We start from the raw sequence: 27,863 nt of genomic DNA, 5'->3' as shown, positions 1-27,863 counted from the left end.
CCCATGCCCCCTCACAACCCCCCATGCCCCCCCTTTTTCTCCACCTAACGAACCCCCTCTATGCCCCCCCTTGCCCCCCCTGCCCTCCCCCTCGTGACCCGCCCCCCATGCCCCGCCCCCCTCCCCCGCTGCTACTTCCGCTTAGGCCGGGGCCGAGTGGAGGCGGCGCGCGCTGTGGATTGTGGGTGGCGAGCGGCTGATTTGGTTTCCCGCTCATGGCCACCGTAAGTGGCTCGCGAAAGCTTCTGAAGCGGCGGCTCGCTGGGCCTCCTCTACGTCGACTCAGCCTGAAGGTGAGAACCTCGCGCGGTGTGTCCACATCAGCAGTGGCGTCGGCGGCGGTGGGGGGAGACAGAGGAGGCGCCTGGCCCACAGCCGTCACGTTCTGCTGAGTTCACGGCGCTGCTTCAAGCAGAGCTCGGCCCTGCTGCTGCTGTTGAGAGGCACTCCCAGAGGGCCGTGTGGCTGATGGGAATTATAATTGTGGTTAAATTATAGTTGTGGTTACAGTTGTTGGTCGTGGTTATTGTTGTGTGTTTGTTATTGTGGTGGTTGTGCAGGTGGTGGCACACGAGTTAACCTATAGCACCAGGGTCTAGCCCTCCTCTTGTACCTAGCCAGGCAGAGCAGTCAACCCATGGCACCTGAGTCTGGCCCGTGACCTCCTCCTGAACTTAGCCTGGCACAGCCGTCAAACCTTGGCACCTGAGTTATTGTGGGAACATCACCGCCACGTAGTGGTGAATGGCGACTGTTGATGTGTGTGGGCTTGTGTGTGAGTATGATGGTGAATGCGTGAGTATGATGGTAAGTATCATGGTGAGTGTATCATGGTTAGTTAGTAATACTGAGTGTGAGTTTGACTAATTCTCCTCCCTCTCGCTGTCTCTGCTTTCCCCCCTAACTACCTCGCCTGGTGTACAGGAGGTTGTGGGTTCGACCCCGACCCTGATGCCTGCTGTATATTTGGAGTTTGCATGTCTCTGTCTCTCCCCGTGGTCGTGTGGACTTTTTCTCCGGGTCCTCCGGTTTTTCCCTCCACATTTAGAAACATTCGTTTAAAGTTTTGACTTAAAACTTTAGTGACTGTGATGATGAGCCACTTCGTTGAGCTATCATTGGTGCCAAGTCGCTCCTGAAGAAGAGATGTTTAGCTCAGTGGACCTTAGTCTAGTTTTCTCTCTCCTTCCCGAGCACAAAAACAAGCAGGAGCAGGGGTAGGAGCATTCTCCACTTAGTGGTGGTGACGACACCACGGCGCTTGTGCCAGGAAATGTGCACCACAGATATCCATCACTTAGAGACCCATAGAGTCATCACACATAGACCTATACACTCACCACGCACATACCCTCAGACTTGCACAGAGAACCATAGACTCATCAGACAGAGAACCACAGACTCAAACAGATCCACAGACTCTCACAGAGCCCTATAGACTCACCAAACAGAGACATAGACTCACCAGACAGATACCCATAGACTCAATCGTACCCATACTCACACAGAGACCCATAGACTCACCACAGAGACCCATAGACTCACCAAACAGACCCATAGAATCACCACATAGAGACCCATAGAGTCATACAAAAACGCATAGACTCATCACACAGAGAACCACCGAATCAAACAGACTCGCACAGAGCCCTATAGACTCATAAAACAGAGACACATAAACTCACCACACAGAGACCCACGGACTCTCACAGAAACCCATAGACTCACCACACACAGATCCATCGACTCACAGAGAGACCCAAGGGCTCGCGTGTGTGGTTATTTAGTTGAAGGTGGAGGGGGATTACCAACCCCTTGCACCCATCCAGAACTCCCTGTTGCCACTGTGTGGCTGCGAGGCGACGTGAGGTTTACAGCTGGTCAGGTTTGGCGCCCCCCCCCCCCCCCCCCCCCCCAAATGGCATTTCTCACAACCACCGCCGCCTTATCGACCGTTGCCATTCGCCAATAAGTGACAGTGACGTCACCACGGCGCCTGTGCCAGGCCAGGTGCACTTTGAAGCCACGTGAAGTGTCGAAGGCTCGCTGACCGGAGGTCCTGGAACAGACCCAGGTGCCATGGGTTGGCTGACTGAGATGACTGGCAGATGCACCACCTGTTCCCTGTACTGTGCCAAATTGCTGCATATTCATCATCCGGTGTTCCGCGCGTTGTTGTGAGCGTCACTCCTCTGTTGTTGGTGGAGGGCGACTGTCTCCAACTGCCCAGTAGAAGCGTCCTTCACGAGCCTCCCTTGCAGAGGCCGATCCCGACACCGCTGGTACCAGTCGTCGGCAAAGCCCACTCAGCTCCACATTCTCCCGTACCGCATCAGTCCACCTCCACTCCAGCCCATGGCGTGCCCGCCCATCTACTCTCAACCACTTAAACCACATATTCGTTAACGATGCGCACCCTAATCTGCCACTACGGTTGTGTGCAGGGTGTTGTGATGTCACGTAGTACGACGTTTCTCCTGGTCCCCCCCCCCTCCGTTATAACGCGCCGTCTATCTATGGCCTCGTCGCATTGGCCTTCATGGACGAGTGGTGATGGTGAAAGATGATTCAGCGGTGGACACTCAATTACCGGGGCCCCATTTAACGTTCAGGTGACACGGGGCACGGTACGTGAAGAACCTTTTATCTGTCCTGTAAGCAGACTCCTCTGCGTGGGATATTTAACACCTCTTAATGCACAGACAACAGCCAACTCAGTCTTGCCTGCCGGAGGAGCTCGCTGATGATCGGACAGTGTCCAGATCTCTCAAGGATCTGTGAGCTACTCGCACACAAAGATCCCCCGTGTAGCCTTTAACAGACTGTTGGGGCAAGTGCTTTATAACATCATCAAAGGGGCGCTGCAATATGATGCAATCAAAATCACCGATCAGAGATTTTCCTATATATGGTCTTTGTTGATCGTGAATCGAGACTAATTGTATTGATTCCACTCAATCGATCCGGCAGCAAGCTCAAAATGTCCGATTTTATCTGCAATATTCTGCGTTTCACAGATCATTCAAACGAACGGTATTGATGCCCGATTTGTATGAGTGGGTGGGTGGCAGGGTGAGTGGGTTTGTGAGTGGGTGAGTGAGTGTGTGGGTGGCTTTAGTAGTTGAGCGGGTGGGTGAGTCAGATAATGAGGCGCCGCAGTGGCGAGATGTTAACTCCCTCGCCCAGAATACAAGATGTAATCAATTCGATCCCGACCCTGAAGCCTGTATATTTGGAGTTTTCATCTTCTTCCGTGGTCGCGTCGATTTTTTTGATTCCTTGGGGTTTGTTTTACACGTAGGCTTTCGCGACCAATATTATCCATAATAGAGGTTTTTTTTTGGGTTAGATCGCGTAAATATATAAATGTGTCGTTAAAACCCACCACCACCCGACACAGCCAACTAGTAAGGGTTGTCACGTAATCAGAACATTCCAATCTGTAACTAGTACAGCACACCGTTGTGTTGGAGAGTCAAGCCACAACATTTACAATCTGAGTACAACTTTTCGCCAGTAATTACAATAGGTTCATCAGGCGACAGCCAGATTTGTGGAGAAGTTAGTCTGTTTCGTTCCTTATAAAGAGGCATAGATGTGGTGACCACACTTTGGCGCTCTTGATGCAAAGTGGGGAGGGGGGGGGAGATTAATGAGTCAACGTACATTATGCATGCGCATTATGCGAACCCTTTGCGCTTGTCCTTCCGGTCCATTGTGTGCATTAGAATAGCCGGGTTTTCCCTCTGCATTTCAAATCAACATGCGTTTAAAGGATTTGAATGCAATAAATGTTTACGTGATAAGCCACTTCGTCGACCTATTATTTGTAACCAGGTCACTTGATATACCTCTGTGGGCCTTACCTGGTAAAATAAAAAAAATTGTTTAGTTTCAGTTTATTGGATGGTTGAGTGGGTAGGTGGGATTTTGAGTGCATGGGTGGGTCAGTTGGAGATTGAGTGGGTGTCAGGGTGAGTGGGTGGGTAAATTGGTGAGTGAGTGAGTGTGTTTGAGATCCAGTGGGTGGGTTTGTGAGTGGGTGGGTGAGTAGGTGGCTGAGCCAGAGAGTGGAGTGCCATGGTGGCGAGTTGTTAACTGCCTCGTCTTTTATAAACTAGGTCATGGGTTCGATCCCGACCCTGATGTCTGTATATTTAGAGTGAGTGGGTGTGTAGGTGGGTGCATAGATAAGTTCTTGAGTGAGTGGCTTGGTGTGTTGATGAGTCAGTGGGTTAGTGAGTGAGTGGGTTTGTGAGTGGGTGAGTGAGTGTGTGGGTGGCTTTAGTAGTTGAGTTGGTGGGTGAGTCAGATAATGAGGCGCCACAGTGGCGAGATGTTAACTCCCTCGCCCGGTATATTGGAGTTCGTAGGTTCCCCCCAACCCTAAAGCCTGTATACATTTGGAGTTTGCATCTTCTCCCCATGGTCAGGTGGAATTTTCTCCGGGTTCTCCGGGTTGTCCCTCCGTATTTAGAAACATGCATTTATAGAATGTGACTGCTATAACGTTCTACGTGAAAAGCCACTTCATTGAACTGTTATTTGTCGTCACGTGGCTTCTGAAAAATATCTATTTTGCTGTGGGCCTGACCTGGTAAAATATAAAAAAAAATATTCAAAATTTAGTTTAGTGTGTGGATCATTGGGTGGGTGGATGAGTGGGCAAGTGCATGGGTGAGTGCCTGGGTGGGTTTATGGGTACTGAGTGGCTGGGTGAGTCAGTGCCTGGATGCATGTGACGGTGGGTGTTTAAGTGAGTGGGTGACTGTGTGGGTTAGTGGGTGGGAGAGTCATATAGTGGGGGGCCACAGTGGCGATATGTTAACTACCTTGCCTCGTATACAGAAGGTTGTGGGTTCGATCCTGACCCTAATGCCTGTATATTTCCCTCCACATTTAGAAACATGTATTTAGAGGAGTTGGTTGCTATAAATGTATACATGATAAGCCACTTTTTTGAGCTATAATTTTTGGCGATGGTGCTTCTGAAAACGATATTTATAGCTCGGTGGGCCTGACCTGGTAAAATAAACCTGGTTGAGTTAGTGGGTGGTTGAGTTAATGGGTGGTTTAATTATTGGGTGGCTTTATTATTGTTTGGTTGAGTGATGGGTGGGTGGATGATTAGTTATTTGGGTAGTGGGTGATTTGGTGAGTCGGTGAGTGGCTGAGGGAGTGGGAGGTGGTTGGGTGAGTGTGTGGGTTAGAAATGGAGTGGGTGGCAGGGTGAGTGGATGTGTAAGTGGGTGAGTGAGTAGGTGCGTGGCTGGGTAATTAGGTGAGTGGCTCGGTAAATTATTGAGCAGCTGGGCGAGTAGGTGAGTGTATGGGTGAGTGTGGGTGGGTATGTGGTTGGGTGAATGAGTGTGTGGGAGGGAGGTTAGGTGGGTAGTGGGTGGGTTATACATTGAGTGAGTGCGTTAGTGACTGGGTGAGTGAGTGGGCAGGTGGGTGGGTGAGTGAGTGGGCAGGCGGGTGGGTAAGTGGGTGGGTTAGCAATTGAGTGGCTCGGTGAGTGAGTGCTGGGTCGGTGAGTGGGTGAGTAGGTGAGTGTGTGGGTGTTAGTTAGTGGGTGGGTGATTGATGGGGTGGGTGTGTGAGTGAGCAGATGGGTGGGTGGGTTGGTGAGTGCATGAGGGAGTAAGTGGGTGGTTGGGCGAGTGCATAAGTGAGTGGGTGTGTGTAGATTAGTTTGGTATGAGATTGAGTGGGATGCTGGGTGAGTGGTTGGGAAGATAGGTGGGCACGTTAATGAGTGAGTGGGTGGGTAAGCGGAGGGGTGAGTGACGGGTTGGGTGAGTGAGTGAATGGGTGAGTGACGGCTGGGTGGGTAATTTAACATGGGAAGTTGAGTGGGTAAGTTAGCGTGTAAGTGAGTGGATGGTTGAGTCAGAGAGTGAGGCGCCAAGGTGGTGAGATGTTCACTATTTTGCCTAGTATACAGGAGGTGGTAGATTCGATCCCGACCCTGTCGCCTGTATATTTGGAGTTTGCAAGTTCTCACCCGTGGTCGCCTGGATTTTGTTCTAGAACCTCAGGTTTTTCCCTCTGCATTTAGAAGCAACACGCGTTTAGAGGATTTGGCTGCAATAAATGTATCTGTGATAAGCCACTCGTATATCTATCATTTGTAGCCAGGTCTATTCTGAAAAGGATCTATATAGCTTAATGGGCCTTGCCTGGTGAAATAAAAAGTAAATTTCAGTTTAAAGCTTTCATGACTGCAAGGATTCATCTTCTTGGTTCTTTCGGTAAAGTCACGTAGAATGGGAATAAAATAATAAAATAAAATAAGACAATAAAATTCTCACGACGTTTTGGCCACAACACAAGTGGCCTTCTTCAAGTGAAGAGACAGGTCTGTCTGGAAGACAGAGCTTGAATGAACGCTGACATGCAAGGACCGCGTCTATTAAGCTGTGTGGGCGGAGTTAAAATATGAATTTGCATGTTACCTGCATCACCTCCGGAGAGGAGGAGGGAGGGGGCTGGGAACACAGGCAGAGAGGAAACAAGAAAAGGGGCAAGTGCAACAGCCAAGGTGCGCTGTTGTGTCCTGAGTTGCCTTATGACTATGCTGTAAACTGGACTACTATATAATACAATATTATACCTTCCAATCTAAAGTACATGGTATAACATCATATCATAGACAAATTCCACTTTTGAATTATACAATGCGTTACTTTACACTACCCTATACTTTAGATTATAAACTATTAGACTTGTGATATTACACTGTCTTATTCTATGAACCCAACTATATACCACACTGATGTATATTCATTATGCAATTACGATGCTATATATTGCCTTATGAGTTATGTTAAACATTACAATGTTATACTATTAATTATTATACTACATGTTGTAAACCATACCATTGACCGTGGTGTGAGAAGTATTAAGAGGCAGTGCCAGCGAAAGGGCTGTGGTCTGAAAATCACCATAAAATACAATCAATTAAGAACCGAAATGGTTTAAAACATCTTTCCAATGGTTACTAAGCCAGAATCCATCTTCTCGGTTGAAATTGTCTCTGTGCTTGTATATGTGGATGGCCTCATGAACGAATCTCTCATGGTAGCCGGTTGGCTTGCAAAGAACCTCTGTCTTGGAGAAGTCAATGTCATGTGAGCCCACTGAATTATAACAGTGATCTGCCACGGCAGAGGAGTTCGTCCTACCGTGTTTCAAGTCTGCTTTATGTTCGCGGATGGGGTCCCATATATGTCGTATGGTTTCTTCAATGTAGCTGCTACCACAGAGGCACTTTAGTTTGTAAACGCCCGGGTACTGTATGTCTGGAACCACATCCTTTACAGATGGAACCAGATCACGGATTTTTTGTACTGTGTTGAATCGGACCTGGATCTTGTGTTTATTCAGGATTTTGGAGATATTTTTGTGACCCCCGCAATGTACAGTGAGGGAAAAAAGTATTTGATCCTCTGCTGATTTTGTACGTTTGCCCACTGACAAAGAAATGATCAGTCTAATAATTTTAATGGTCGGTTTATTTGTGGTGAAGGTTGTTTTGAAAACGAGCTATGTAGCTCATTGGGCCTCACCTGGTAAAATAAACATAATTTAGTGTGTAGGTGAGTGAGCGGTGTGTGAGTGAGTGCATACGTGTGTAGGTGAGTGGGCGGTGGGTGAGTGAGATATTGGGTTAGAGATATAGTAGTGGGTGGCTTGCTGAGTGGGTGAGTGGCTCGGTGGTTAAGTTATTGGGTGGTTGAGGTAGTGGGTGGTTTAATTAATAGGTGATTTAGTTTGTGAGTGGTTGAATTATTGGGTGGTTGACTGATGGGTGGGTGAATAATTCCGTGGTAATGGGTGAGTAGATGAGTGGGCGGGTGGTTGGGTGAGTGGGGGATTAGAAATTGAGTGGATTTGCAGAGTAAGTGGATGTGTAAGTGGGGTGGGTAAGTAGGTGAGTGGCTGAGGGAGTGGGCAGCTGGTTGGGTTAGTGGGTGGGTTAGAAATTGAGTGGGTGGCAGGGTCAGTTGATGTGTAAGTACTGGGTGAGAAGGTGAGTGGCTCATTGAGTAAGTGAGTGGATGGGCGAGTAGGTGAGTGGATGGATGAGGGAGTGAGTGGGTGGGTGAATTAGTGGGTGGGTGAGTGGATGTTTGGGTGGGTGGATGAGTGAGTGAGTGTGTGGGTGAGTGAGTGAGTGTGTGGGTAGGTGGTTAGGTGGTTAGTGTGTGGGTTAGAAGTTGAGTGGGTTAGTACCTGAGTGAGTGAGTCGACGGGTGGGTTGGTGAGTTCGTTGTTGGATGAGTGGGTGAGTATTAGTGGGTAGGTATGTAGGTGAGTGATTGACTGTGTGGGTGGGTGAGTGAGTGAGTAAGTGGGTGCGTGAGTGCATAAATGGGTAGGTGAGTGAGTTAGTGGGTATGAGATTGCGTGGGTGGTTGGGTGAGTGGTTGAGAATTAATTTTGATGAGTTAGTGGGTGGGTGAGTCGGTGAGTGAGTGGTTGGGTTAGCGTATGGGTAGGTGAGCAAGTGGTTGGGTGAGTGTGTGGGGTAGTGAGTGATTGAATAAGTGGGTGAGTGAGGGGCTGGGTGGTTGGCTTGGGTAGTGAGATTGTGGGTGGGTAAGTGAGTGGGTGAATGGGTGTATTGGTCGGTGAGTGTGTGAGTAAGTTAGTCGGCACGTGATTGAGCGGGTGGCTGGCTGAGTGCGGGAGAAGATGGGTGGGTGAGTTAGTGGGTAGGTGAGTTGGTGCGTGGTTGGGTGAGTGAGGGGGTGGTTGGGTGAATGGGGGAGTGACTGGTGGGTGGGTAAGTTAATGTGGGAGGTTGAGTGGGTGAGTTAGTGTGTAATTGGGTGAGTGGGTCAGAGAGCGGGGTGCCACTATGGTGAGATATTAACTACCTCACTGAGTATACAGGAAATCGTGTATTCGATTCTGACCCTGCTGCCTGTATATTATGAGTTTTAATGTTTTTGCCTGTGTCCTCGTGGATCTTTCTCCCGGTCCTCCAGATTTATCCCTCCGCATTTAGAGTCAAGATTTGTTTAGAAGATTTGGCTGCAATGAATGTCAGCGTGATCAGCCACTTCGTTCACGTATCAGTTGTAATCAGATCACTTCTAAAATGGTTTATATAGCTCTGTGGGGCTTACCTGGTAAATGACAAAATAGTTTAGTTGTAGTTTATTGGATGGGTGATTGGGTAGGTGGGTAGTTCGGTGCGTGGGTGGGTTAGAGGTTGAGTAGGTGGCAGGATGAGTGGGTGGGTGAGTAGATAAGTGGCTGGTGAGCATGTGGGTGGGTGAGTGCGTGAGTTATAGATTAAGTGGGTGGATGGGTCAGTGTGTGATTTGGGGCGTGAATAGGTGAGTGGGTGGGTTAGTGGAGTGTTGAGTGAAGTGGGTCGTTGAGTTAGTGAGTGGGGGGTATGCAGGTGGGTTCGTAGGTAAGTGCTTAAGTGAGTGGCTGGGTGTGTTGATGAGTGAGTGGGTTTCGCGATTGAGTGGGTGCCAGGGTGATTGGGTTCATGAGTGCTTGGCTGGGTGTTTGAGTGGGTGGGTGGGAGGCTGAGTCAGAGTGGAGCGCCAGGGTAGCGGAATGTTAACGCCCTCGCCATTTGTATAGGACATCGTGGGTTCGATCCCGATCGTGACGCCTGTATATTTGGAGTTTGCATGTTCTCCCTGTGGTTGCATGGATTTTTCTCTGGGACCTCCGAGTTTTTCATGCATATTTAGAAATATACATTTAGAGGCTTTGGCTGCTATAAATGTCCACGTGATAAGCCACTTCTTTGAGCTATCATTTGTTTGCCACGTCGTTTCCGACAAGGATCTGTATAGCTCAGTGGGCCTTACCTGGTGAATTTAAAATAATTCAATTGTAGTTGAACTATTTTAAGTGAATAGGTGGATGAGTGGGTCGGTGGGTTGGTGAGTGGCTGGTTTAGTAAGTGAGAGGTTGGATGAGTGGGTGGGTGGTTGAGTTGTTGGTTTAGAGATTCAGTACGTGGCAGGGTGAGTGAGTGGGTGGGTGGTTGAGTTGTTGGTTTAGAGATTCAGTACGTGGCAGGGTGAGTGGGTGGGTGGCTTTACGAGTGGGTGGGTGGGTGGATAAGTCAGAGAATGGGGCGCCATGGTGGCTAGGAGATGTTAACTACCTCGCCTGGTATATTGAACTTCGTAGGTTGGATCCCGACCTTGACGCCTGCTGTATATTTGAAGTTTGCATGTTTTCCCCGTGGTCGTGCAGGTTTTTCTCCAGTTTCTCCAGTTTTTCCCTGCACATTTAGAAACATGAGTATTTTGAGCATTTGGCTGCTATAAATTTCCATGTGATAAGCCACTTCGTTAGGCTATCATTTGTGGCCAGGTCGGTTCTGAAAAATAGCTCTTGTAAAATAAAAAATGGTTTCATTTATAGTCTACATAGGATTGACTTCCCAGAAAGTAACACACATTGTATAAACCCCAGAAGAATATTGTTTTGAGTCGCCCAAACCAGAATGTGAACTGATATATTCGTATTTTCCAGCGAGGTTCTCGGCCACAGACCACCTGGACAAATATGATGTAGTTTAGTTTGCATATGAATTATTACTTGGGGTTTGTTGACATGATAAAGTTAATGTTTTCTTTGACAGGTCTATTGTGTTGTACACTCTGACAGGGGCTCAGGCTTGTTGGGGCAGCATCTGGCTGAAATGCACCTTCACAACAGGAAGATTGGAGAGAGGCTTCACAAGGAAGAGAAAACTATCGGTATTGAATCATGAAAATGTAAAACATGTGTAAAACTAGGCCCACTGATCCAACCCTAGCATCATGTCAACTATGTATTATGTTGACATTCCTTCGCACTGAGAGTAGGCATGCTAATCGGATCTAATGAATATGTGTAAACAAACACACATTTCATACAGCTGTTTATTAATCGTAAAAATCAAGCGATTGAGCTGGTGAATGAGATAGACACATGCTGTCATTATTTCATACATGAACACAACCAGCCAGCCAGCGGTCATGATTTTCCACACCTAATCACATTCATCTCTTTGTTTTAGCCATCTTTGTGATGAAGGGAACTGTATTGTTCATGTGTGTGCAATGTACTTTTCAGAATATGAATTATGTTGGGTAATATATGAATTATGGCTATTAAAAGTATCTGTATTTAAGTCCATCAGGGCAAACTCTTCTGCAAAGGAGACTTAGAGCATTCAACATTGCGTCCCTTTATATTTTTGCTAATCGCAATATTTTTCGATTTAAAGCTTTCATGACTGCAGGGATTCATATTCTTGGTTCTTTCGGTAAAGTCACGTGGAAGGGAAATAATAAAATAATACAAATAAAACATATAATAAAATTTTCACGAAGTTTCGGCCACAACGCAAGCAGACGTCCTCAGATGAAGAAACAGAGCTGTCGGAAAGACAGCGTCTTAATGAACACTGGGCAGTGAACACTGGGCAGTGTTCATTGGGCAGTGAACACTGGGCAGTGTTCATTAAGACGCTGTCTTTCCGACAGCTCTGTTTCTTCACCTGAGGACGGCTGCTTGCGTTGTGGCCGAAATGTCGTGAGAATTTTATTATATTATGTTTTATTTGTATTATTTCCCTTCTACGTGACTTTGCCGAAAGAACCAAGAATATAATCTCAATATGTTCAGGAGATAAATGTCAAGGTCTGCTAGCCAAAAGAAGGCTTTAGGAGAGAGTTCATGTAGTTTTACTATTCATTCATTAAAGGGCAATAGAGTAAATTCTAAAATAAATGTTTCCAGCTAATTTTTGTATATACGCTAGATTTCCAAGTCTATAATGTACAGAAAATACCATGGTTGGCCAGACCATCGCTCGGCATCTGCATGTGGCTCCTGGGCAGTTCAAGTGTGGCTCTGCAGAGGCGCTGCTAATTTGTAACTCTTCAATTTAACTTTATATGAAGTGAGAACAATCTGGTATCGGAGCCAGGCCATGAGTACTCCCAGGGCACTGAGATTTCTAAACTCAAAATTCCACAGCCAGTCAACACGGGTCAACTTCTGTATGGCTAATCTTTATCTCTTGTGGCTCCCGCGGCCATCTGAAGATTATGGTATGCTGCTGGTAGGGTCAGGAAAGTTGGTCACCCTTGGTATATATCTGTATATGCGTTGATGATTTTGTGCAATGTTCAGCTGCTCCGTCACGACAGGGTCCCAGTCAGTTTGAGACTGCTAAATTAAGGTTCTCATGTGCTTTACAGATTTTGATACAAATTTCAGTCTTGAATTTCTCCCAACAGGTATGGACCCTGGGCAGGAGGATGTAGAGTATGTGGGTTTCATACGGCTATATGCTGTGGTTACATCCCACATGTGATCTCCGCTTTAAAGTCATGAAACTGGTTGTAGCCCATTTAAATTTTAATATACTCGTTTAACACGTAGGCTTTCCCGGCCAATATCCATAATATCGTTTTTTTTGGGTTGGATCGTTGAAATATAAATTTGTCGTTATACCCGCCACCGACACAGCCAATTCGTAAGGTTTGTCACATAAACAGAACATTCCAATTCGTGAAGGGCTCACAAGTGACGTCATTACATCTATCCCTCCAAGGAATGAAACAGGAGGATTTCTCTACGAATTTGGCTGTCCACCTAATGATGATAGTTGTAAATACTGGCGAAACGTCATACTCAGATTGTAAATGTTGTGGATTTTCTCTCCAACACTTCAGTTTGCTGTACTAGTAGCGGATTGGCATGTTCCGTTTACGTGACAACCTTACTAATTGGCTGTTAGGTGGTGGTAGGTTTAACGGCTCATTTATTTTTATGCGATCTAACCCAGAAAAAAGCATATTATAGATTTAATATACCCTTTTGTTGAAGGACAGCCTGGGTGACCAAAGTTTTATAGGAGCGGCAATAATGTTTACTTGATTAAATTAGTTTTGTCATGGAGCGGTGAAATCAGCTGTTGTTCAGATGTCAGTCTAATTAGTATTACATCGTAGAAATATGAGAGTCCTTTGTGTAATAGTCTATTAACCACTGATGATGGTAACATTGGTTTAAGGTTACATTTTAAGAAGAACTAGATTGACGTACATTTTATCTTGCATAAGTACACAAATTTATAAAACAATATATTTGATTAAAAAATGCATATATTTTCTTCCATTGCACACAGTTGTACCATTGATAACAGGGCACACAGTTACAACTGACATCACCAGATGTCACTCAAGTTCCCGCAGAGATCGATCTCGCATAACCAGTGTTCACATAATCAGTTATGTTTTCGCTAATTACCAATTACACTCAGCCGGGTTTGACAGACTTGTATGAATGTATGTTGAACTTCCTTTCCACCGTACATAGCCAACCGTGCTAAACGGAGGTGCTGGAATTAAGCGCAGAACCTATCGTTAGGATCAATGCTGTTGTAATTTTTTATGAGGATATCAATTGGTGGCTAAAATGAGATGTTCAAAGACTACAGCATGATAATCGGTACATAACATGAGTGTCGAATTATGTCTTAAGAATTACCCAGCCATTTGTACGTAAAATTCAACGTTTTTGGGTGACATCTTAAGTCCGTGTTCTTCATTGCAAGGCCCGCGGGCCGGTGGCAGTCCCTGGTGTTCTTTTTACTGCGACCCCTGACGTGCAGTCCCCGACAACACACAAGTTAAAACACCCCATCATGCTGTCAAACCCCCCAATGGTTTCAAATGTGAGATGGCTCTTTCACTGATAATGTCTTATTCGCGAAAGTGGCCCCCCTCCGAAAATGAGTGAATATCACTGTTTTAGGTCAAGGATTGGCCAAATAAAGTAGGTATTATTTGCTTATGTTTCTAAATGTCCGTAATAAAACTATATTAATGCCACCAGCTGAATGAGTGGCAGGAGGACTGGGTGACGTTCTTCTCACGGCAGCGACTGCAGCTTCAGCTGGACATGATAGAGAAGGACTACGGTGAACGGGAAACCCGCGAGCTCTGGTCTCGACTTCAGGTTCGTAAGCTGTTTCACTCTCGCCCTTAACCCTTTCCTGTTCCTAGACGACTGCTCATTTCAGGATGGGTCTCGTTCACCACCGAATCTCGGAACGCGCAAGCGGTTCAGCGGTAATTTTATTTAGAGAAGCATAGCGCCGTTGTTTTTAAAGACATTGTACTCGCCGCAGAGCACCGTAGCGACAGGACAGCACTCTATTATAGCTGGTACCAAACTGTGCTACACGCCTTCCCCGCACGGCCTTGTGGGATCCTCGGTACCGATAAAGTTATTTAATATTTACTTCCTATTACGTTCCGATGACGTACACGAGATTCAGCGGTGAACGGGATGCACCCCGCAACTTGCAGTCATCTCGGAGCAGGAAAGAGTTAATACATGCAGCAGTGTAGCTCATCATGCGCACAGCCATATGGGAAACCCATTTGATCGCAGTGGGTTTTCGAGGTGACTTTAAAGGTAAAGTGGGATCCTCGGTACCGATAAAGTTATTTAATATTTACTTCCTATTACGTTCCGATGACGTACACGAGATTCAGCGGTGAACGGGATGCACCCCGCAACTTGCAGTCATCTCGGAGCAGGAAAGAGTTAATACATGCAGCAGTGTAGCTCATCATGTGCACAGCCATATGGGAAACCCATTTGATCGCAGTGGGTTTTCGAGGTGACTTTAAAGGTAAAGTGGTGTTTCACACGCAGGCTTTCGCGACCAATATTATTCATGATAAAGTTTTTTTTGGCTTAGATAGCGTAAGTGTAAATGCGTCGTACACCCACATCCACCCAACACAGCCCATTAGTAATGTTTCTGACATGAACAGAACGTGCCATTTATGTTATTGCTCGGCACTCTTGTGTGTTAGAGAGGAAACACAGAACATTTTCAAACGAGTACGACCTTTCGCTGGTGATTACAACCAGCATCATCAAGCAATTGCCAGAAGCGTTCTGACTTCTGGCAATTGCCTAATGGCAATTGGAGTGGGTGTACGACGCATGTAAATTTATGCGATCTAACTCGAAAAAAACGTTATCATGAATAAAGTGGTGTTGTTTTTTGCGTGGTGTGCAGCTTCGGTTGGGGGATTTTTTCCGGGACGTAGAGGTGGTTCCGGCACTGCTCCACGGTGACCTATGGACTGGGAACGCTGCAGAGATAAATGAAGGGCCCGTCATCTTTGACCCAGCCTCCTTCTATGGGCACTCGGAGTACGAGCTTGCCATCGCTGGGTAAGAAAAAACTACAAACAACCAAAACAATAGCAGCAACTGCCGTTCACTGCCCTGTCTGTGGCATGCAAGGTTCATTCGTATAACCTCAGTGTGGCAAGGGCTGGCTCATTAAATAAATAACAGAGTCCAGGTAGAGTTGTGGTTGAGATGTCTACATGCTGAGGTCTCCACCCTCTCTATTTGCTAACTTACAAAGACTCATCCTTCCTTGCTAAGGCTTTTTTGGCAAATCCTGTTAAAGCTGATACGGTGCACAAAACAATAGTGGAACGATAAAACTCTTACTTATCCACGGCACTTGAGGATGCTTGAATGTTCCAGAAACACAGTTTGTCGAACAAGGAACCCCTGGTTCAGAGACAAGTTGCCACTGATGTGCTTTACCAGAAATCCAAGCTGAAGATAATTCATTACACGTCAAATGGAATTCAAACCCTCAGAGCTGGGATATGCTTCAGTGAACAAAAACACATTTGACATGATGTTTACTGTGCAGCCATTGGTGACCAAGTTGAGACCACAGCATTCCTGCCCTCAATTCGCAGGAACGTTTGTTGATAGATGGCTCACTGAATTTTGAACGGAGGACCTCAATGGCATTGGCTCGGTGCTCTGACATTGAAATTAACCTCAAGCCACTCAATTTCCTGCATTACGTTGAATTTGTGAAAATGTTGTTCATTGTTATGTTGTTCGTGCTGGAACAGCAGCATTGTAAGATTTTGAATGTTTGGTGTTGTTTGGGTACAGGATGTTCCAGGAGCTTTAGCTCCACGCTTCACTCATCCTACCACGCTCTCATCCCAAAGTCACAAGGCTTCGGCAAGAGCCAGAAGCTCTAGCAACTCTTCCACTACCTGAACCACTGGAATCACTTTGGGACAGGATACCGAGGGTCATCCATCTCCACCATGCGCAGTCTCCTCAAGTGAATGAACGGTGCAGGAAATCGTGGGCTATGGTGTATGACTATAAAAATTCTTATCGGCCATGATATACATGATATACATTGTTGAATAAAGGCCTTCCCTAAGCCACCACTAAATCTCACGAAACTAGTCCATTTAAATGCTGTGCAATGCCCTAGGCATTCCACGTGAGTGTGACCGGTGGTCCCTTTGTTCCGCATCCTGGCCGTGATCTCCACGCGAAAACTGGGTCAGTTAATGTCCGAATCAGAATCTTTAATTAGGCTGGACGAATCTGATGAGCTATGAAGCTCTTTTTTTCACAGATGTCCAGTCGGGGCGAGTCAGAAATTTACAACAACAAACAACAGTACAAACAGATGGGAGGGCAAAGTAACGGAACGCGAAGCAAATTTTGACTTAACTTTCGTGACTGCAGGAATTCATATTCTTGTTCTTTCGGTAAAGTCACGTAAATAGAAAACAAAAAACAATAAAATAAAGACCGCTTGTGTTGCGATTGAAACTTCCTGGGTTTTTTGCTTTTATTTTAAATTTATTTTTTATTTGTTATTTAAAAAAAAAAAATTCTTTAATTTGAATTTTTTCTTGTTTTCTATTTACGTGACTTTACGGAAAGAACCAAGAATATGAACGCTAAGCAAGTCATGAAATAAAAATATATAAGAGTTCAAATTGCATTAGTGCATCAATTCCTGCCAAATTTTTTTTATCACCAAATGCCATTTTGGGCAAGGCAGCATAACAAAAATAATCCCAGATGTTTGGCTAGTACCAGTTACATTGTATGTGTTTGTTGTTGTTTTGCTATGGGAGTAAACCCTTGCAGAGAAAGGGACCAGAATTAGGAAAGCGAAACCAGGCACTCCTTCAGAAGATGCCATGCACGGGCGTGACCACTGCACCACCCTGACGCCCAAGCAAATGTAATTCAAATAATCTACAATACTGGCAAATAAACCCTATTAGTATCAACCAAATGTCTGGACAATCTGACCACCTCTACACAAGTAACAGATGAAAGTCAACGCTGTGATGTTGTGCGATTGGTGCAAGCGGGGTGAGGTCAAGGCCGATGACTGCTTCCAGCGGTGTCAAGATGAGCATTTTGAAGAGGCTCGCGAAGGATGATACTTGGCAGTTGGGTGCAGTCTCCCTCCATTAACAACAGAGGGCAGAGGAGCGACGCTCACAACAATTGGCTGAGCACTGGGCGTATACAACGCATGAAGTCGGCAGCAAGTTTATCTCAGGGAGTTGACCCGCACACGACAACTGGGTCTGTCCCGCGTGTTCACGCTATAACGCGGTTGCCTTCATTTAGGGAACGCGCACCGCCATAAGGCGACTTGTGAGCGGTCGACGCCGAACTACTTTCTTGAGCTGCGCGGTTGAGCGAGACGAGACGGTAACGCGGCGGCGTCCCCTCAAGTTGTTTGTAACCCAATTCTGACTGCGCTTGGACATTCATTACGGGGGAAATAGTTTTCGCTTAGCACGGCACTTTTCAGGAACGCATCTACTGCGTTAAACGAGGACTCGCCGTACAGGTGCTGTGCACACTGTACTCGGAATCAAAATCCGAAGCGCTATCAAGCTCTCACTCACAGGTGTCCAGTAAGAGGCGGTGGGGGGGTCACCAAGTGACACGCAGCTTGACCGTGGAGTAGACCGCGAGGACGCCAACGTCGCCTAGGCAACGCCGCCCCCCTCTGGCTCTGCCTGCCTCGCTCTGTGCACGTGAGGTGTCAACCACGTGACGCGGGCCACTGCGCGCGTTGCGTCACCGCTCACCGTGGGGGGCCCCTCCGCTACGTCCACATCGTACAGTCGCACATTCATTAATAGTCACACTCTTAATCATGTTTATGGTCATCGTCATTAAAGGTGAGTTTAATAATAATACCACTACTACACAATGTGTGCATTAATATATACGGCATGAATAAAACGCACCTGTAAATATCCTAAGTAAGTTTGACCTGACATTATTGCACAACAATTGCCCAGCCACCGTGGGATGTTTATCCTCCAATGTGTATCTGGCTCTGACCTGACTTATATAAAAGTGCAGCTCTGCAATTGCTTGGTCACACCACCGCTGGTGAAAAGACTTTCATGAGAGCGAACTCTTTACGAGTATTTGGTCTACTTTTCCATATAACAATAGGTTTTACCCTTTCTGGCAATACAACTGGTGTCAAGATGTTAAAACACCAAACAGAATCCTCATTCAAGGAATCCTGTCTGCATTAACCACACGTACTTGTGGTGAACATGCAAACATGCTCTGATAATATATGCATTGTCTTTGAAACTGATTAGTCCACACCAGGAAGGTCCCATATTCTACTTTTCCACGTTGACCAGATGTGTTGGAAGAGCCGGCTGAAAGCCACACTTTGCTGCATCACACGTGACTTGCCGATCAGCTAACTGTGGTGTGCCCATTTAGCGACCTCTGGTCTGTGAGTTCAGTTTACTAACCATTAACAGCATGGCAGCTTTCTAATTGGCTTGTGTGACAATTAACCCATGTCATTATCTCTTGCACAGCCTGAAATAAGTTTTGGCGTCAGGGATGGAAATTATGACTCACCCACCTGCACCTGCCTTGTGCTCCCAGACACCTAAGGACCTTACTACCGCTGTGAGAAATTGACGGGCGTAGACTGCTGCATGGCGATGATGTATTCACGTCGTTCCTGCTGTTTTCCTCTTTTGCTAGGTGATGCAATTGGTGTGCCAACACCTCCAGATGCAGTTCCTGAAGGACGTCGGCATTCGGGACATGTTCGTTTTGCCTGTGATGAATGAGTTTGTCCAAACACACAGGGAAGTCAGCCTGTTCATCGAGGTGCGTTTCCCATGTTTATTTCACTCGATTGGTCGTCTGTTTGCAAGGTCATGCTCTGCCCAGAGGTCACCCACTGAGATTTTTTTTACCGTAACATTACCGTCACTTGGGTTTGGTGATCGATTCAACGGGGCAAAAATATTTGTAATAAGCGTAAACATGGCAACGTGATCATTGTCAGACCACGGAGGACCTTCAGAATGCCGAGTATGATCTTTAAATTGATCCTGGACTCGTTCGGGGGATATTTGAACAATTTGAATATTGGGGCGATATCGTCTTGCTACGGGTCTGAGTGAGAAGTCTCCCAGCGGTTTTTTGAGTCCATAATCGAGATTTTTGGGATAGAGCACGTAAACATGCACTCAATAATACACTAAATATGCACTATTTATTTATATATACAGTGAGGGAAAAAAGTATTTGATCCCCTGCTGATTTTGTACGTTTGCCCACTGACAAAGAAATTATCAGTCTATAATTTTAATGGTAGGTTTATTTGAACAGTGAGAGACAGAATAACAACAACAAAATCCAGAAAAAAAGCATGTCAAAAATGTTATATATTTGACCCCCTCCCAATCAGAAAGAAATTAGGTTAGCTTTACATTTGACTGACAGTGAATCAGCAGAAGAAGCAGTCATGTTGTCTATGTGATTCCAATCAGAAGGTGACATTTTTTGTGTTAACATTAAATGAGCTTGTAGGAGAGTCCTGTCTAAAGTATCGAGTTCAAATCGGAGTAGCCTTATCCTCTCTGAGATTTAAGATAGGCTGGCCTTAAACAGAATCTGTTTAGAATTCGGAGAAGATACAGCAGAAGAAATGAGTGTGAAAGCGATGGGTATTACCTTGTGATCGCGGCATCTTTTGAGGAAGGTCAGCGTCTCGATGAGCTGTGACTTCTTGTCCCGTTGTCTGTTAAAAGCTCTAACAGATAGGTGAAAGCCCTCCCCGTAGAGGTGATCAATTCTAGATTTAAAGCTTTCGTGACTGCAAGGATCCATACTCTTTGGTTCTATTCGGTAAAGTCACGTAGGTAAATAATAAAACAACAAAAATCACGACGTTTCGGCCACAACACAAGCGGCCTTCATCAGGTGAAGGAACCAGGCTGTCTCGAGGACAGCGCTGGAGTGAAACACAGCCACGCTCAGACCGTGACCGTTAAGCTGTGTGCGAGGAAACAAGGTGCCTTGATTGGCTGACCTAGCATGATGAACGGTGTAGAGGTGGTATACATGTGGGTGCACATGCCGGTTGGTGCGGATTGGAATCACATAGACAACATGACTGCTTCTTCTGCTGATTCACTGTCAATCAAATGTAAAGCTAACCTGATTTCTAAATTCAACCAGCTATTAAAGAAGAACCCAGTTCCACGTATAACAAAACTCGACGTCAACAAAATCGTCATTAATCATAGTAGCACGCCGATTTCGGACAATCTGAAAACAGTACTGGCTAGGGGACTGAATTTTGCTGTCACCCCAAAACACATACCAGTAGATGATATCATCTCTCAGGTCGATGTAGCCCTCAAAGGCGTGGGACACATCCAAGCAGACGTTGCGAGAGCTGAAATAGCCACTATTCTTAAGAATGCTAAGAAACCCATTAGTAACATCAGCAAAAATGAACGCTCTGAACTTGCGAATTTAAAAAAAAACAGAATTGATATAGTCATCTTCTCAGCCGATAAAGGCAACGGTACTGTAATTATGGATAAAGATTCATACAACAACAAAATCCAGAATCTGCTCAACGATGGAAGTTACTCAAAAATTAAAAATGACCCTACCAATAGCCTAGCGATAAAAACCAACAAGATCATCACAAGTTCGACCTCCCTAATCGACCCAACTAAACGTCCCTCCCTAAAACCTTCTGCTGCAAGACTCCCTAGATTCTATGGTCTTCTCAAGATCCATAAAGAAGGCACCCCACTACGACCCATCGTATCCACAATCAACTCCCCTACCTATAGACTAGCCCGTTTTCTGTCATATTCCTTGCTGCCTTTCACTGGCAAGACCGCCTCAGCAGTACTTAACTCAGCCCAATTTGTCTCTATGGTCAAAGACGTTGTACTGTCCCCTGACGATATCCTTGTCAGCTTCGATGTGGTCTCTTTGTTCACCAAGGTCCCAGTACCTGATACCATTGAAATAATTGAAAATTTGGTCCAACATGGACTAGACGCCGATACACCTGCACTGGTTAGGCACTGCCTCAACAATACCTACTTTACTTGGAATGGCTCCTTCTACAAACAAAATGAGGGTACCCCCATGGGTTCCCCCTTGTCACCAGTGATAGCCAATATTTTCATGGAGAAATTTGAATCAGACGCCATCCAGACTTCCACCCTCAGACCTTCCCAGGGGAAGAGATATGTGGATGACACTTTCGTCATTTGGCCACATAGCCTCCCAGCTTTGAACCTTTTCCTACACCACATCAATTCCAGACAATCCCGCCATTAAATTCACCATGGAAGTGGAGAAAGATGGCAAGCTACCATTCTTAGATGTTCTGTTTCAGAGGAGACCTGATGGCTCATTGGGGCATTCTGTCTGCAGGAAACCCACCCACACAGATTCCTACTTGAAGCCTGATTCCCACCACCACCCAGCCCAAAAGAATGATCTCATCAAAACTGTATACCATTGGGTTCATTGCATTTCGGACCAACACCACCTGACCAGTGAATTAAAACATGTGCACCTGGCCCTCAAAAGGAATGGATATTCTGACCGTACCATCCGCCAAGCTGTTTCTCCCTCCATACAGAAACAACCACTTGATACTCTGGTCAAAACCATCACACTACCATATATAGCAGGCGTTACTAAAAAGATTTCCAAAATTCTAAACAAACACAAGATCCAGGTCCGGTTCAATACAGTACACAAAATTCGTGATCTTATCCCATCCGTGAAGGATGTCATTCCTGACTTACAGTACCCCGGGGTTTACAAATTGAGTTGTACCTGTGGTGATTGCTATATCGGGGAGACAAAGCGACGTGTCTCTGACCGAATTCGCGAGCACAAATCAGATTTGAAACACGGCAGAACGAATTCTTCTGCTGTGGCTGATCATTGTCACAACGCTATGGGTGATCATGAGATTGTCTTCTCCGATACCAAGGTTCTCTGTAAACCTATAGGTAATCACCAGAGATGTGTTCACCAAGCCATTCAGATATACAAATACAGGCATACCTTCAACCGAGAGGATAGTTTCAAATTAAGCAACCACTGGAAGGACGTTTTAAATCATACCAAACGTCAACTAATTTCTAACAGCAATTTCAAGTAGTGGTATACCAAGCATATTCCTTCCGAACTTTCTATTTCCCTTTTTTCTACTTCCCCCTTACAGCACATTCTTGCCGATCTTTAATTTTTCTATTTTTTTCCGTTTCTATTGCACACACACAGTGGCCCATCCCCCGCACCCTCTACACAACAAAAGACGGATTAACTCAGCCCCGCACCCCACTAAGGTCCCCCTACATGGCTCCTCCCCCCCCCCTCCTTTAACCTGTATATAAGCCAGAGGTTCCCAGAGCCTCGCCACTTGGTGCAGCGATTTTTTGCTGTGACTGTTTCCACCTGAAGACGGAAGCCTGTGTTGCCTTCGTAACGTCGTGTTTTAATTTTTTCTTTTATTTAATTTTAATTTATTTTTTACCTACGTGACTTAACCGAATAAAACCAAAGATTATAAAATAAAACCCCAATTCAGGACCTTACTGTGTGGATTTCTTGGAGTAAGTCTTTTATTATTATAAAGAATTACAGGGGCTGTTTGATGACACGACTAGCGAGCTGGCTTGCACTGCGGGGAACTTAATATTCAATTTGGATTCTGCAACCCTCAATGGCCTTTTTAAGTTCCATTTATGCATGTAAAACTCGCACAAACAACCATACCCAGAAACCCATAGACTCCAACAGAGACCCATGCATTCCTACAGACACTCAGACTCACACGGCAACCCCATAGACTCACTCAGAGTCCTTTTGACATGCACAGAGACCAATAGCCTCACACAGAGATCCATACACTCAAGAGACCCAAAAACTCACACAGAAATCCATAGATTCGCACAGAGGTCAATAGAATTTTAATCTGAATATTTATTTATACTGGATGAATCTGATGAGCTATGACGATCTGTTTTCACAGACGTCCAATCGGGCGGGTCAGAACATAACAAAAATACAATACAAAAACACGACAGGAAAGGTAAACAAATTGTTTAAATATATACAAATTAAACTGAACTGTTTTTATCTTACCATAGACTAAAATAAACCTGTTGGACTCGCACAGAGACCTTAACCACTAAACCTCGAAAAAATAAAACCCTCTAAACCTCTAAACCCCGTAACTATCTAAATCCCTAACCATTTAAACCCATAACCATCTAAACCGCTAACCCTCTCAAACCCTTTACCCTTAAAACCCTAACCCACCAAAAACCCCTCACTCTCCAAACCCCTTAGTCTTTTAACCCTAACCTTCGAAGCCATTAAAAACCAAACCCTCAACCCTCTGAATCCCTAACCCTCTTAACCTTGAAACTCTATCCTTCTAAAACCCTAAATCCCTAATATTCTAAATACCAACCAATCTAAACCACAACCCTCTAATGAACTAACCCTCTAGACCCCTAACCCTCTGAACTCATAACCTTCTAAATCCTCAACTTCTAAAACCCTAACCCTCAAAACCCTAACGTTCTAAAACCCTAAATCCCTAATCTAATCCCAACACATTTAAACCCCAACCCTCTAAAGAACTAACCCTCTAGATGCCTAACCCTTAAAACACCCATACCCCTAAAATGCTAACCCTCTAAACACATAACCCACTAAACCCCTAACTCTCTAAACCCATAAATGTTTTTTTGGGGTTAGATTGTGTAAATATAAATGTGTCATTAAACCAGCCACCACCCGACACAGCCAATTAGGAAAATTTGTCACATCAACAAAAAGTGCCATTTAGTGTTGGAGACTAACCCAATATTAGTTGTGAAAGTCTAGGTGTTAAACCCTCTAAACTCTCTAACCACTAAACCCCTAACACTCTAAATCCCTAACCCTTGAAACCCCTATACCTCTAAACCCCTAAACACATACCCTTATAACCTCCTCAACTCCTAACCATCTAAACCATTCAACCTCTAACAATCGAAACCCATAAACCTCTAAACCATCTAAACTCAAAACGTTCTAAACTCTAACCCTCTAAACACCAAATCCTATAAAGGACTTTACCCTGAAGACTCCAACCGTCTAAACACCTCACCCTTTAGAACCCTAACCCATAAACCCCAAAAACTCTTAACTGTCTAAACCCTTAACCTTCTAAACCAGACATGGGCAAAGTACGGCCCCCGGGCCGTATACGGCCTCGTTGGGATTTTTAATCCGGCCCGCCGAACTTGTACAATTATTATTATTAAATTAAATTTTACCTTTCTCCTGTAATGCCCCCATTTCCCCATTAGATGGTGCACTTTGACCGGGAGTTACGACATGTTTTTGTATTGTTCATGTTCATGCAATTTGTTAAATTGCCTTGCAAATAAATGCTTTGCTACCTGTTAAAGGCCAAATCCTTTCATGTTATTATTTTTACACGACATTTATATTAGTTCACACAAACACTCCATCCATCTGTTCCTGGCCCGGCCCCTCTGTCAAATTTTAGAACCCATTGTGGCCCGCGAGTCAAAAAATTTGCCCACCGCTGTTCTAAACCCTTAAACCCCAAACTGTCTAGACCCCTAAACCTGTAAAACCATAACCCTTTAAACCCCTCACCTTATAAACCTCTAATCCCCGAAACACTGAAACCTCTAAACCCAAAACCTTCTAAAACTCGTAACCTTGTAAACCACAACACCGAGCAATCAAAACCCATAAACCCCCTAAACCTCTAAACACCGACAGTAACTCTAAACCCTTAACCCTCTAAACCCATAACCTTCTAAACTCTACTAAATAAAAACCTCAACCCCTTCACCCTTAAAACCCTATCCGTCTAAACTCCTCACCCTTTGAAATCCTAACCCAAATACCCCGAAAACCCCAACCCTCTAAACCCCTCACCCTCTAATCCCCTAACCCTCTACACCCTTAACCCACTAAAACCCTAACCCTCAAAACCCCTAATATGCTCAACCCTTAAACATCATAACCCTTAAAACCACCCAAACCTCTAAACTGCTTACCCCCTAAAAGCCCCAAAACCTCTAAACCCCTAAGTCCATAACCTTATAAACTCCTAACCCTCTAAACCACTAACCCTTTAACAATCAAACCCCATAAACCCCTAATTCTGTAAATCGAGAACCCTCTAAAACCACAACCTTCTAAACTGTAACCCTCTAGAACTCAACCCTCAAAACCCCTTTACCCTTAAAACCATAACAGTCTAAACCCATCACCCTCTAAAATCCTAACCCATAAACCCCCAAACCTCTAACCCACTGAACCCCTAACCTAAACCCTTAAACACAAAATCTTTAAACCCAAAACCCTCTAAATCCCTAACCCTCTTAACCCCTCTACCCTTAAAACCATAACCCTCTGAACCCCTAACTCTTTAAACCCCTATACCCCTAATAGCCTAATCCTCTAAACACCTAGCCCTTTAAACCCCTTTACCCTTAAAACCCTAACCCTCTAAACCCCTAACTCTAGAATCCCCTAAACCCCTAACACTCTCAACCCCTAAACCCTATAACCCTCAAAATACCTAAACATATAAACCCCGTATCCCCAAAATACCCCAAAACCTCTAAACCCATAACTTTATAAACCCCTAACCCTCTAAACCCCTAGCTCTTTGTGTAGTGTGTGGTGGGTATCACGGGGTAGGTGGGTGCAGGGTGTGTGTGGTGGGTGGTGGGTATCACAGGGGGGTGTATGTGTGGAGTGTGCGTGGTGGGTGTGGTGATAGTGGTCGTGGTTCACAACTATCCATGACCACCACCTCTACTGTGTGGTGGACCGGCCACCACACAGCAGCGCGCGTCGGAGGAGTGCACGGATGGTTCTCCCTATGCGGGCCAGGCCCCCTCGCTTCCTCTTCTCCTCCTGCATCACCATCGCCTGATCCTCTTTCCTTGTCATCTCCTCCTCCACCACCATCTCCTGCACCACTATCTCCTGCTCCTTCTTCGTCTCCACCTCCTCTGTCTCCCCCCCCATCTCCTCTTCGTCCTGCACCACCAGCTCCTCCACCCGGGTTTCCTCCTCCTGCACCACCAGCTCCTCCACCCGGGTCTCCTCCTCCTGCACCACCAGCTCCTCCACCCAGGTCTCCTCCTGCACCACCAGCTCCTCCACCCGGGTCTCCTCCTGCACCACCAGCTCCTCCACCCGGGTCTCCTCCTGCACCACCAGCTCCTCCACCCAGGTCTCCTCCTGCACCACCAGCTCCTCCAGCAGAGTCTCCTCCTCCTGTACCACCAGCTCCTCCACCAGGGTCTCCTCCTGCACCACCAGCTCCTCCACCAGGGTCTCCTCTCCCTGCACCACGAGCTCCTCCACCAGGGTCTCCTCTTCCACCACAACCGTCAGCTTACATTTAGAGGCCAGGGCAAACGCGGAGGATGGGGGCAGCGCCGGCTCCGCTCTGTGAAGAGATGCGCACGACACCGTTCCAACTTCCTGCTACAGCAGAGATCGCAGTCCCCCCCCCCCCACCATCATCCGCGTACGGACTAACTGTGTGCGGAGATAGATTAACCAGGTTAATAACGCTGCAATAATGCAGCATACCATGCCCATCGTGGGTCTGGTTACAGAATGGGCATTAGTCTTGCGATATCACACTGGATGAAGGGCTACATGACAAAAATATGGCTGCCTCATTATTTGTCCTCACCCAGGAACCAATTATAAAAATACATCCGTATATAACTGAATGTATACGTGGGGTTTGAACTGTACATGTGTTCGTTTGCAGGCAGCAGGGCTGGAACTCAGTCAAAGAGGGACCTGGGTTTGATTCCCATACTTGGGCCACTTTCTCCGTGTAGAATGTCGAGTGTGTTCTACCCCCCCCCCCCCCCGTTTTGTCCTGCATTGGTTTCCAAAATCAGAATACATTATTTAGACTGGATGAAGAGGAATCCGATAAGCTATGAAGCTCTTCCTTCACAGATATGCAGTCGAGGCACAGAGTCAGCAAGTTACAACAACAAACAAAAGGAGTGCAACGTGTAAAAATGTAAGCAAGTCACAAAAAATTGAGCACATAAGCACAAAGTACATAAAATCCTGCCAGATTTTCAACACTAAATGTAAACTTGGGCAAGGCAGCAAAACATCAACAAAACAGCCCCAGACCCCACCAAGACAACACACAGTCCCTCAATAAAATTGTACATTAAAATGTAACTTTCATTCCTTTGGGTTTGGCATTTTCCTCCACGTAACTGAACCCTGACACACGCAACGCAACCAGTGTTGGATGGACATCCTCGCCAGTGTTAGAAATTGAACCTCCAAATCACTCAATTGGGATCGCATAGCAGCAGTAGCAAAAGCAAATTTGTTCTGTACTGCAAACAACTTGGCAGGACTCTACTGAAAAAGAGTCTTGAGACTGAGTGAGGCTCATGCTGGCTAAATAAGGGTAGTAGTAATAAATGTAAATACATTAACAGGAGCAGAGTTGTCCCCCGGGTACGGTGTACTGGGGAAACCGCCCCAGGCACCGTGCTTTTGGCGGCCCTGTGCTTCGATGTTACGGTGTCAGACGTAAAATGTCTTTTCAACACGTAGGCTTTCGCACCAGATTG

The 27,863-nt window shown here is 45.8% G+C and overlaps 1 protein-coding gene across 2 annotated transcripts; it reads left to right on the top strand.

Moving 5' to 3' along the window:
* Positions 1-125: 125 nt before the first annotated feature.
* LOC142930453 (fructosamine-3-kinase-like) lies at positions 126-17,152 on the top strand. Of its 2 annotated transcripts, XR_012946387.1 has the most exons (4): positions 126-293; positions 10,657-10,748; positions 13,882-14,004; positions 15,083-17,152. XR_012946387.1 is itself a non-coding variant. In XM_076072808.1 (3 exons), the coding sequence occupies exons 1-3, from the start codon at positions 216-218 to the stop codon at positions 15,242-15,244; spliced, it is 363 nt and encodes a 120-aa protein (XP_075928923.1). In that variant the 5' UTR covers positions 145-215; the 3' UTR covers positions 15,245-16,677. The 2 variants fall into 2 exon arrangements, 1 of the variants encoding a protein (XP_075928923.1); XM_076072808.1 differs by lacking the exon at positions 10,657-10,748 and having other exon boundaries at positions 145-293; positions 15,083-16,677.
* The last annotated feature ends 10,711 nt before the right edge of the window (positions 17,153-27,863 follow it).

The sequence above is a fragment of the Petromyzon marinus genome, chromosome 39 (genome assembly GCF_048934315.1).
Source record: "Petromyzon marinus isolate PM22_M1 ecotype Great Lakes invasive population chromosome 39, UKy_Petmar_22M1.pri1.0, whole genome shotgun sequence".
NCBI classification, from domain to species: Eukaryota; Metazoa; Chordata; class Hyperoartia; order Petromyzontiformes; family Petromyzontidae; genus Petromyzon; species Petromyzon marinus.
Note: the sequence above shows the minus strand (reverse complement) of the source record. Positions and strands in the feature narration are given on the sequence as shown.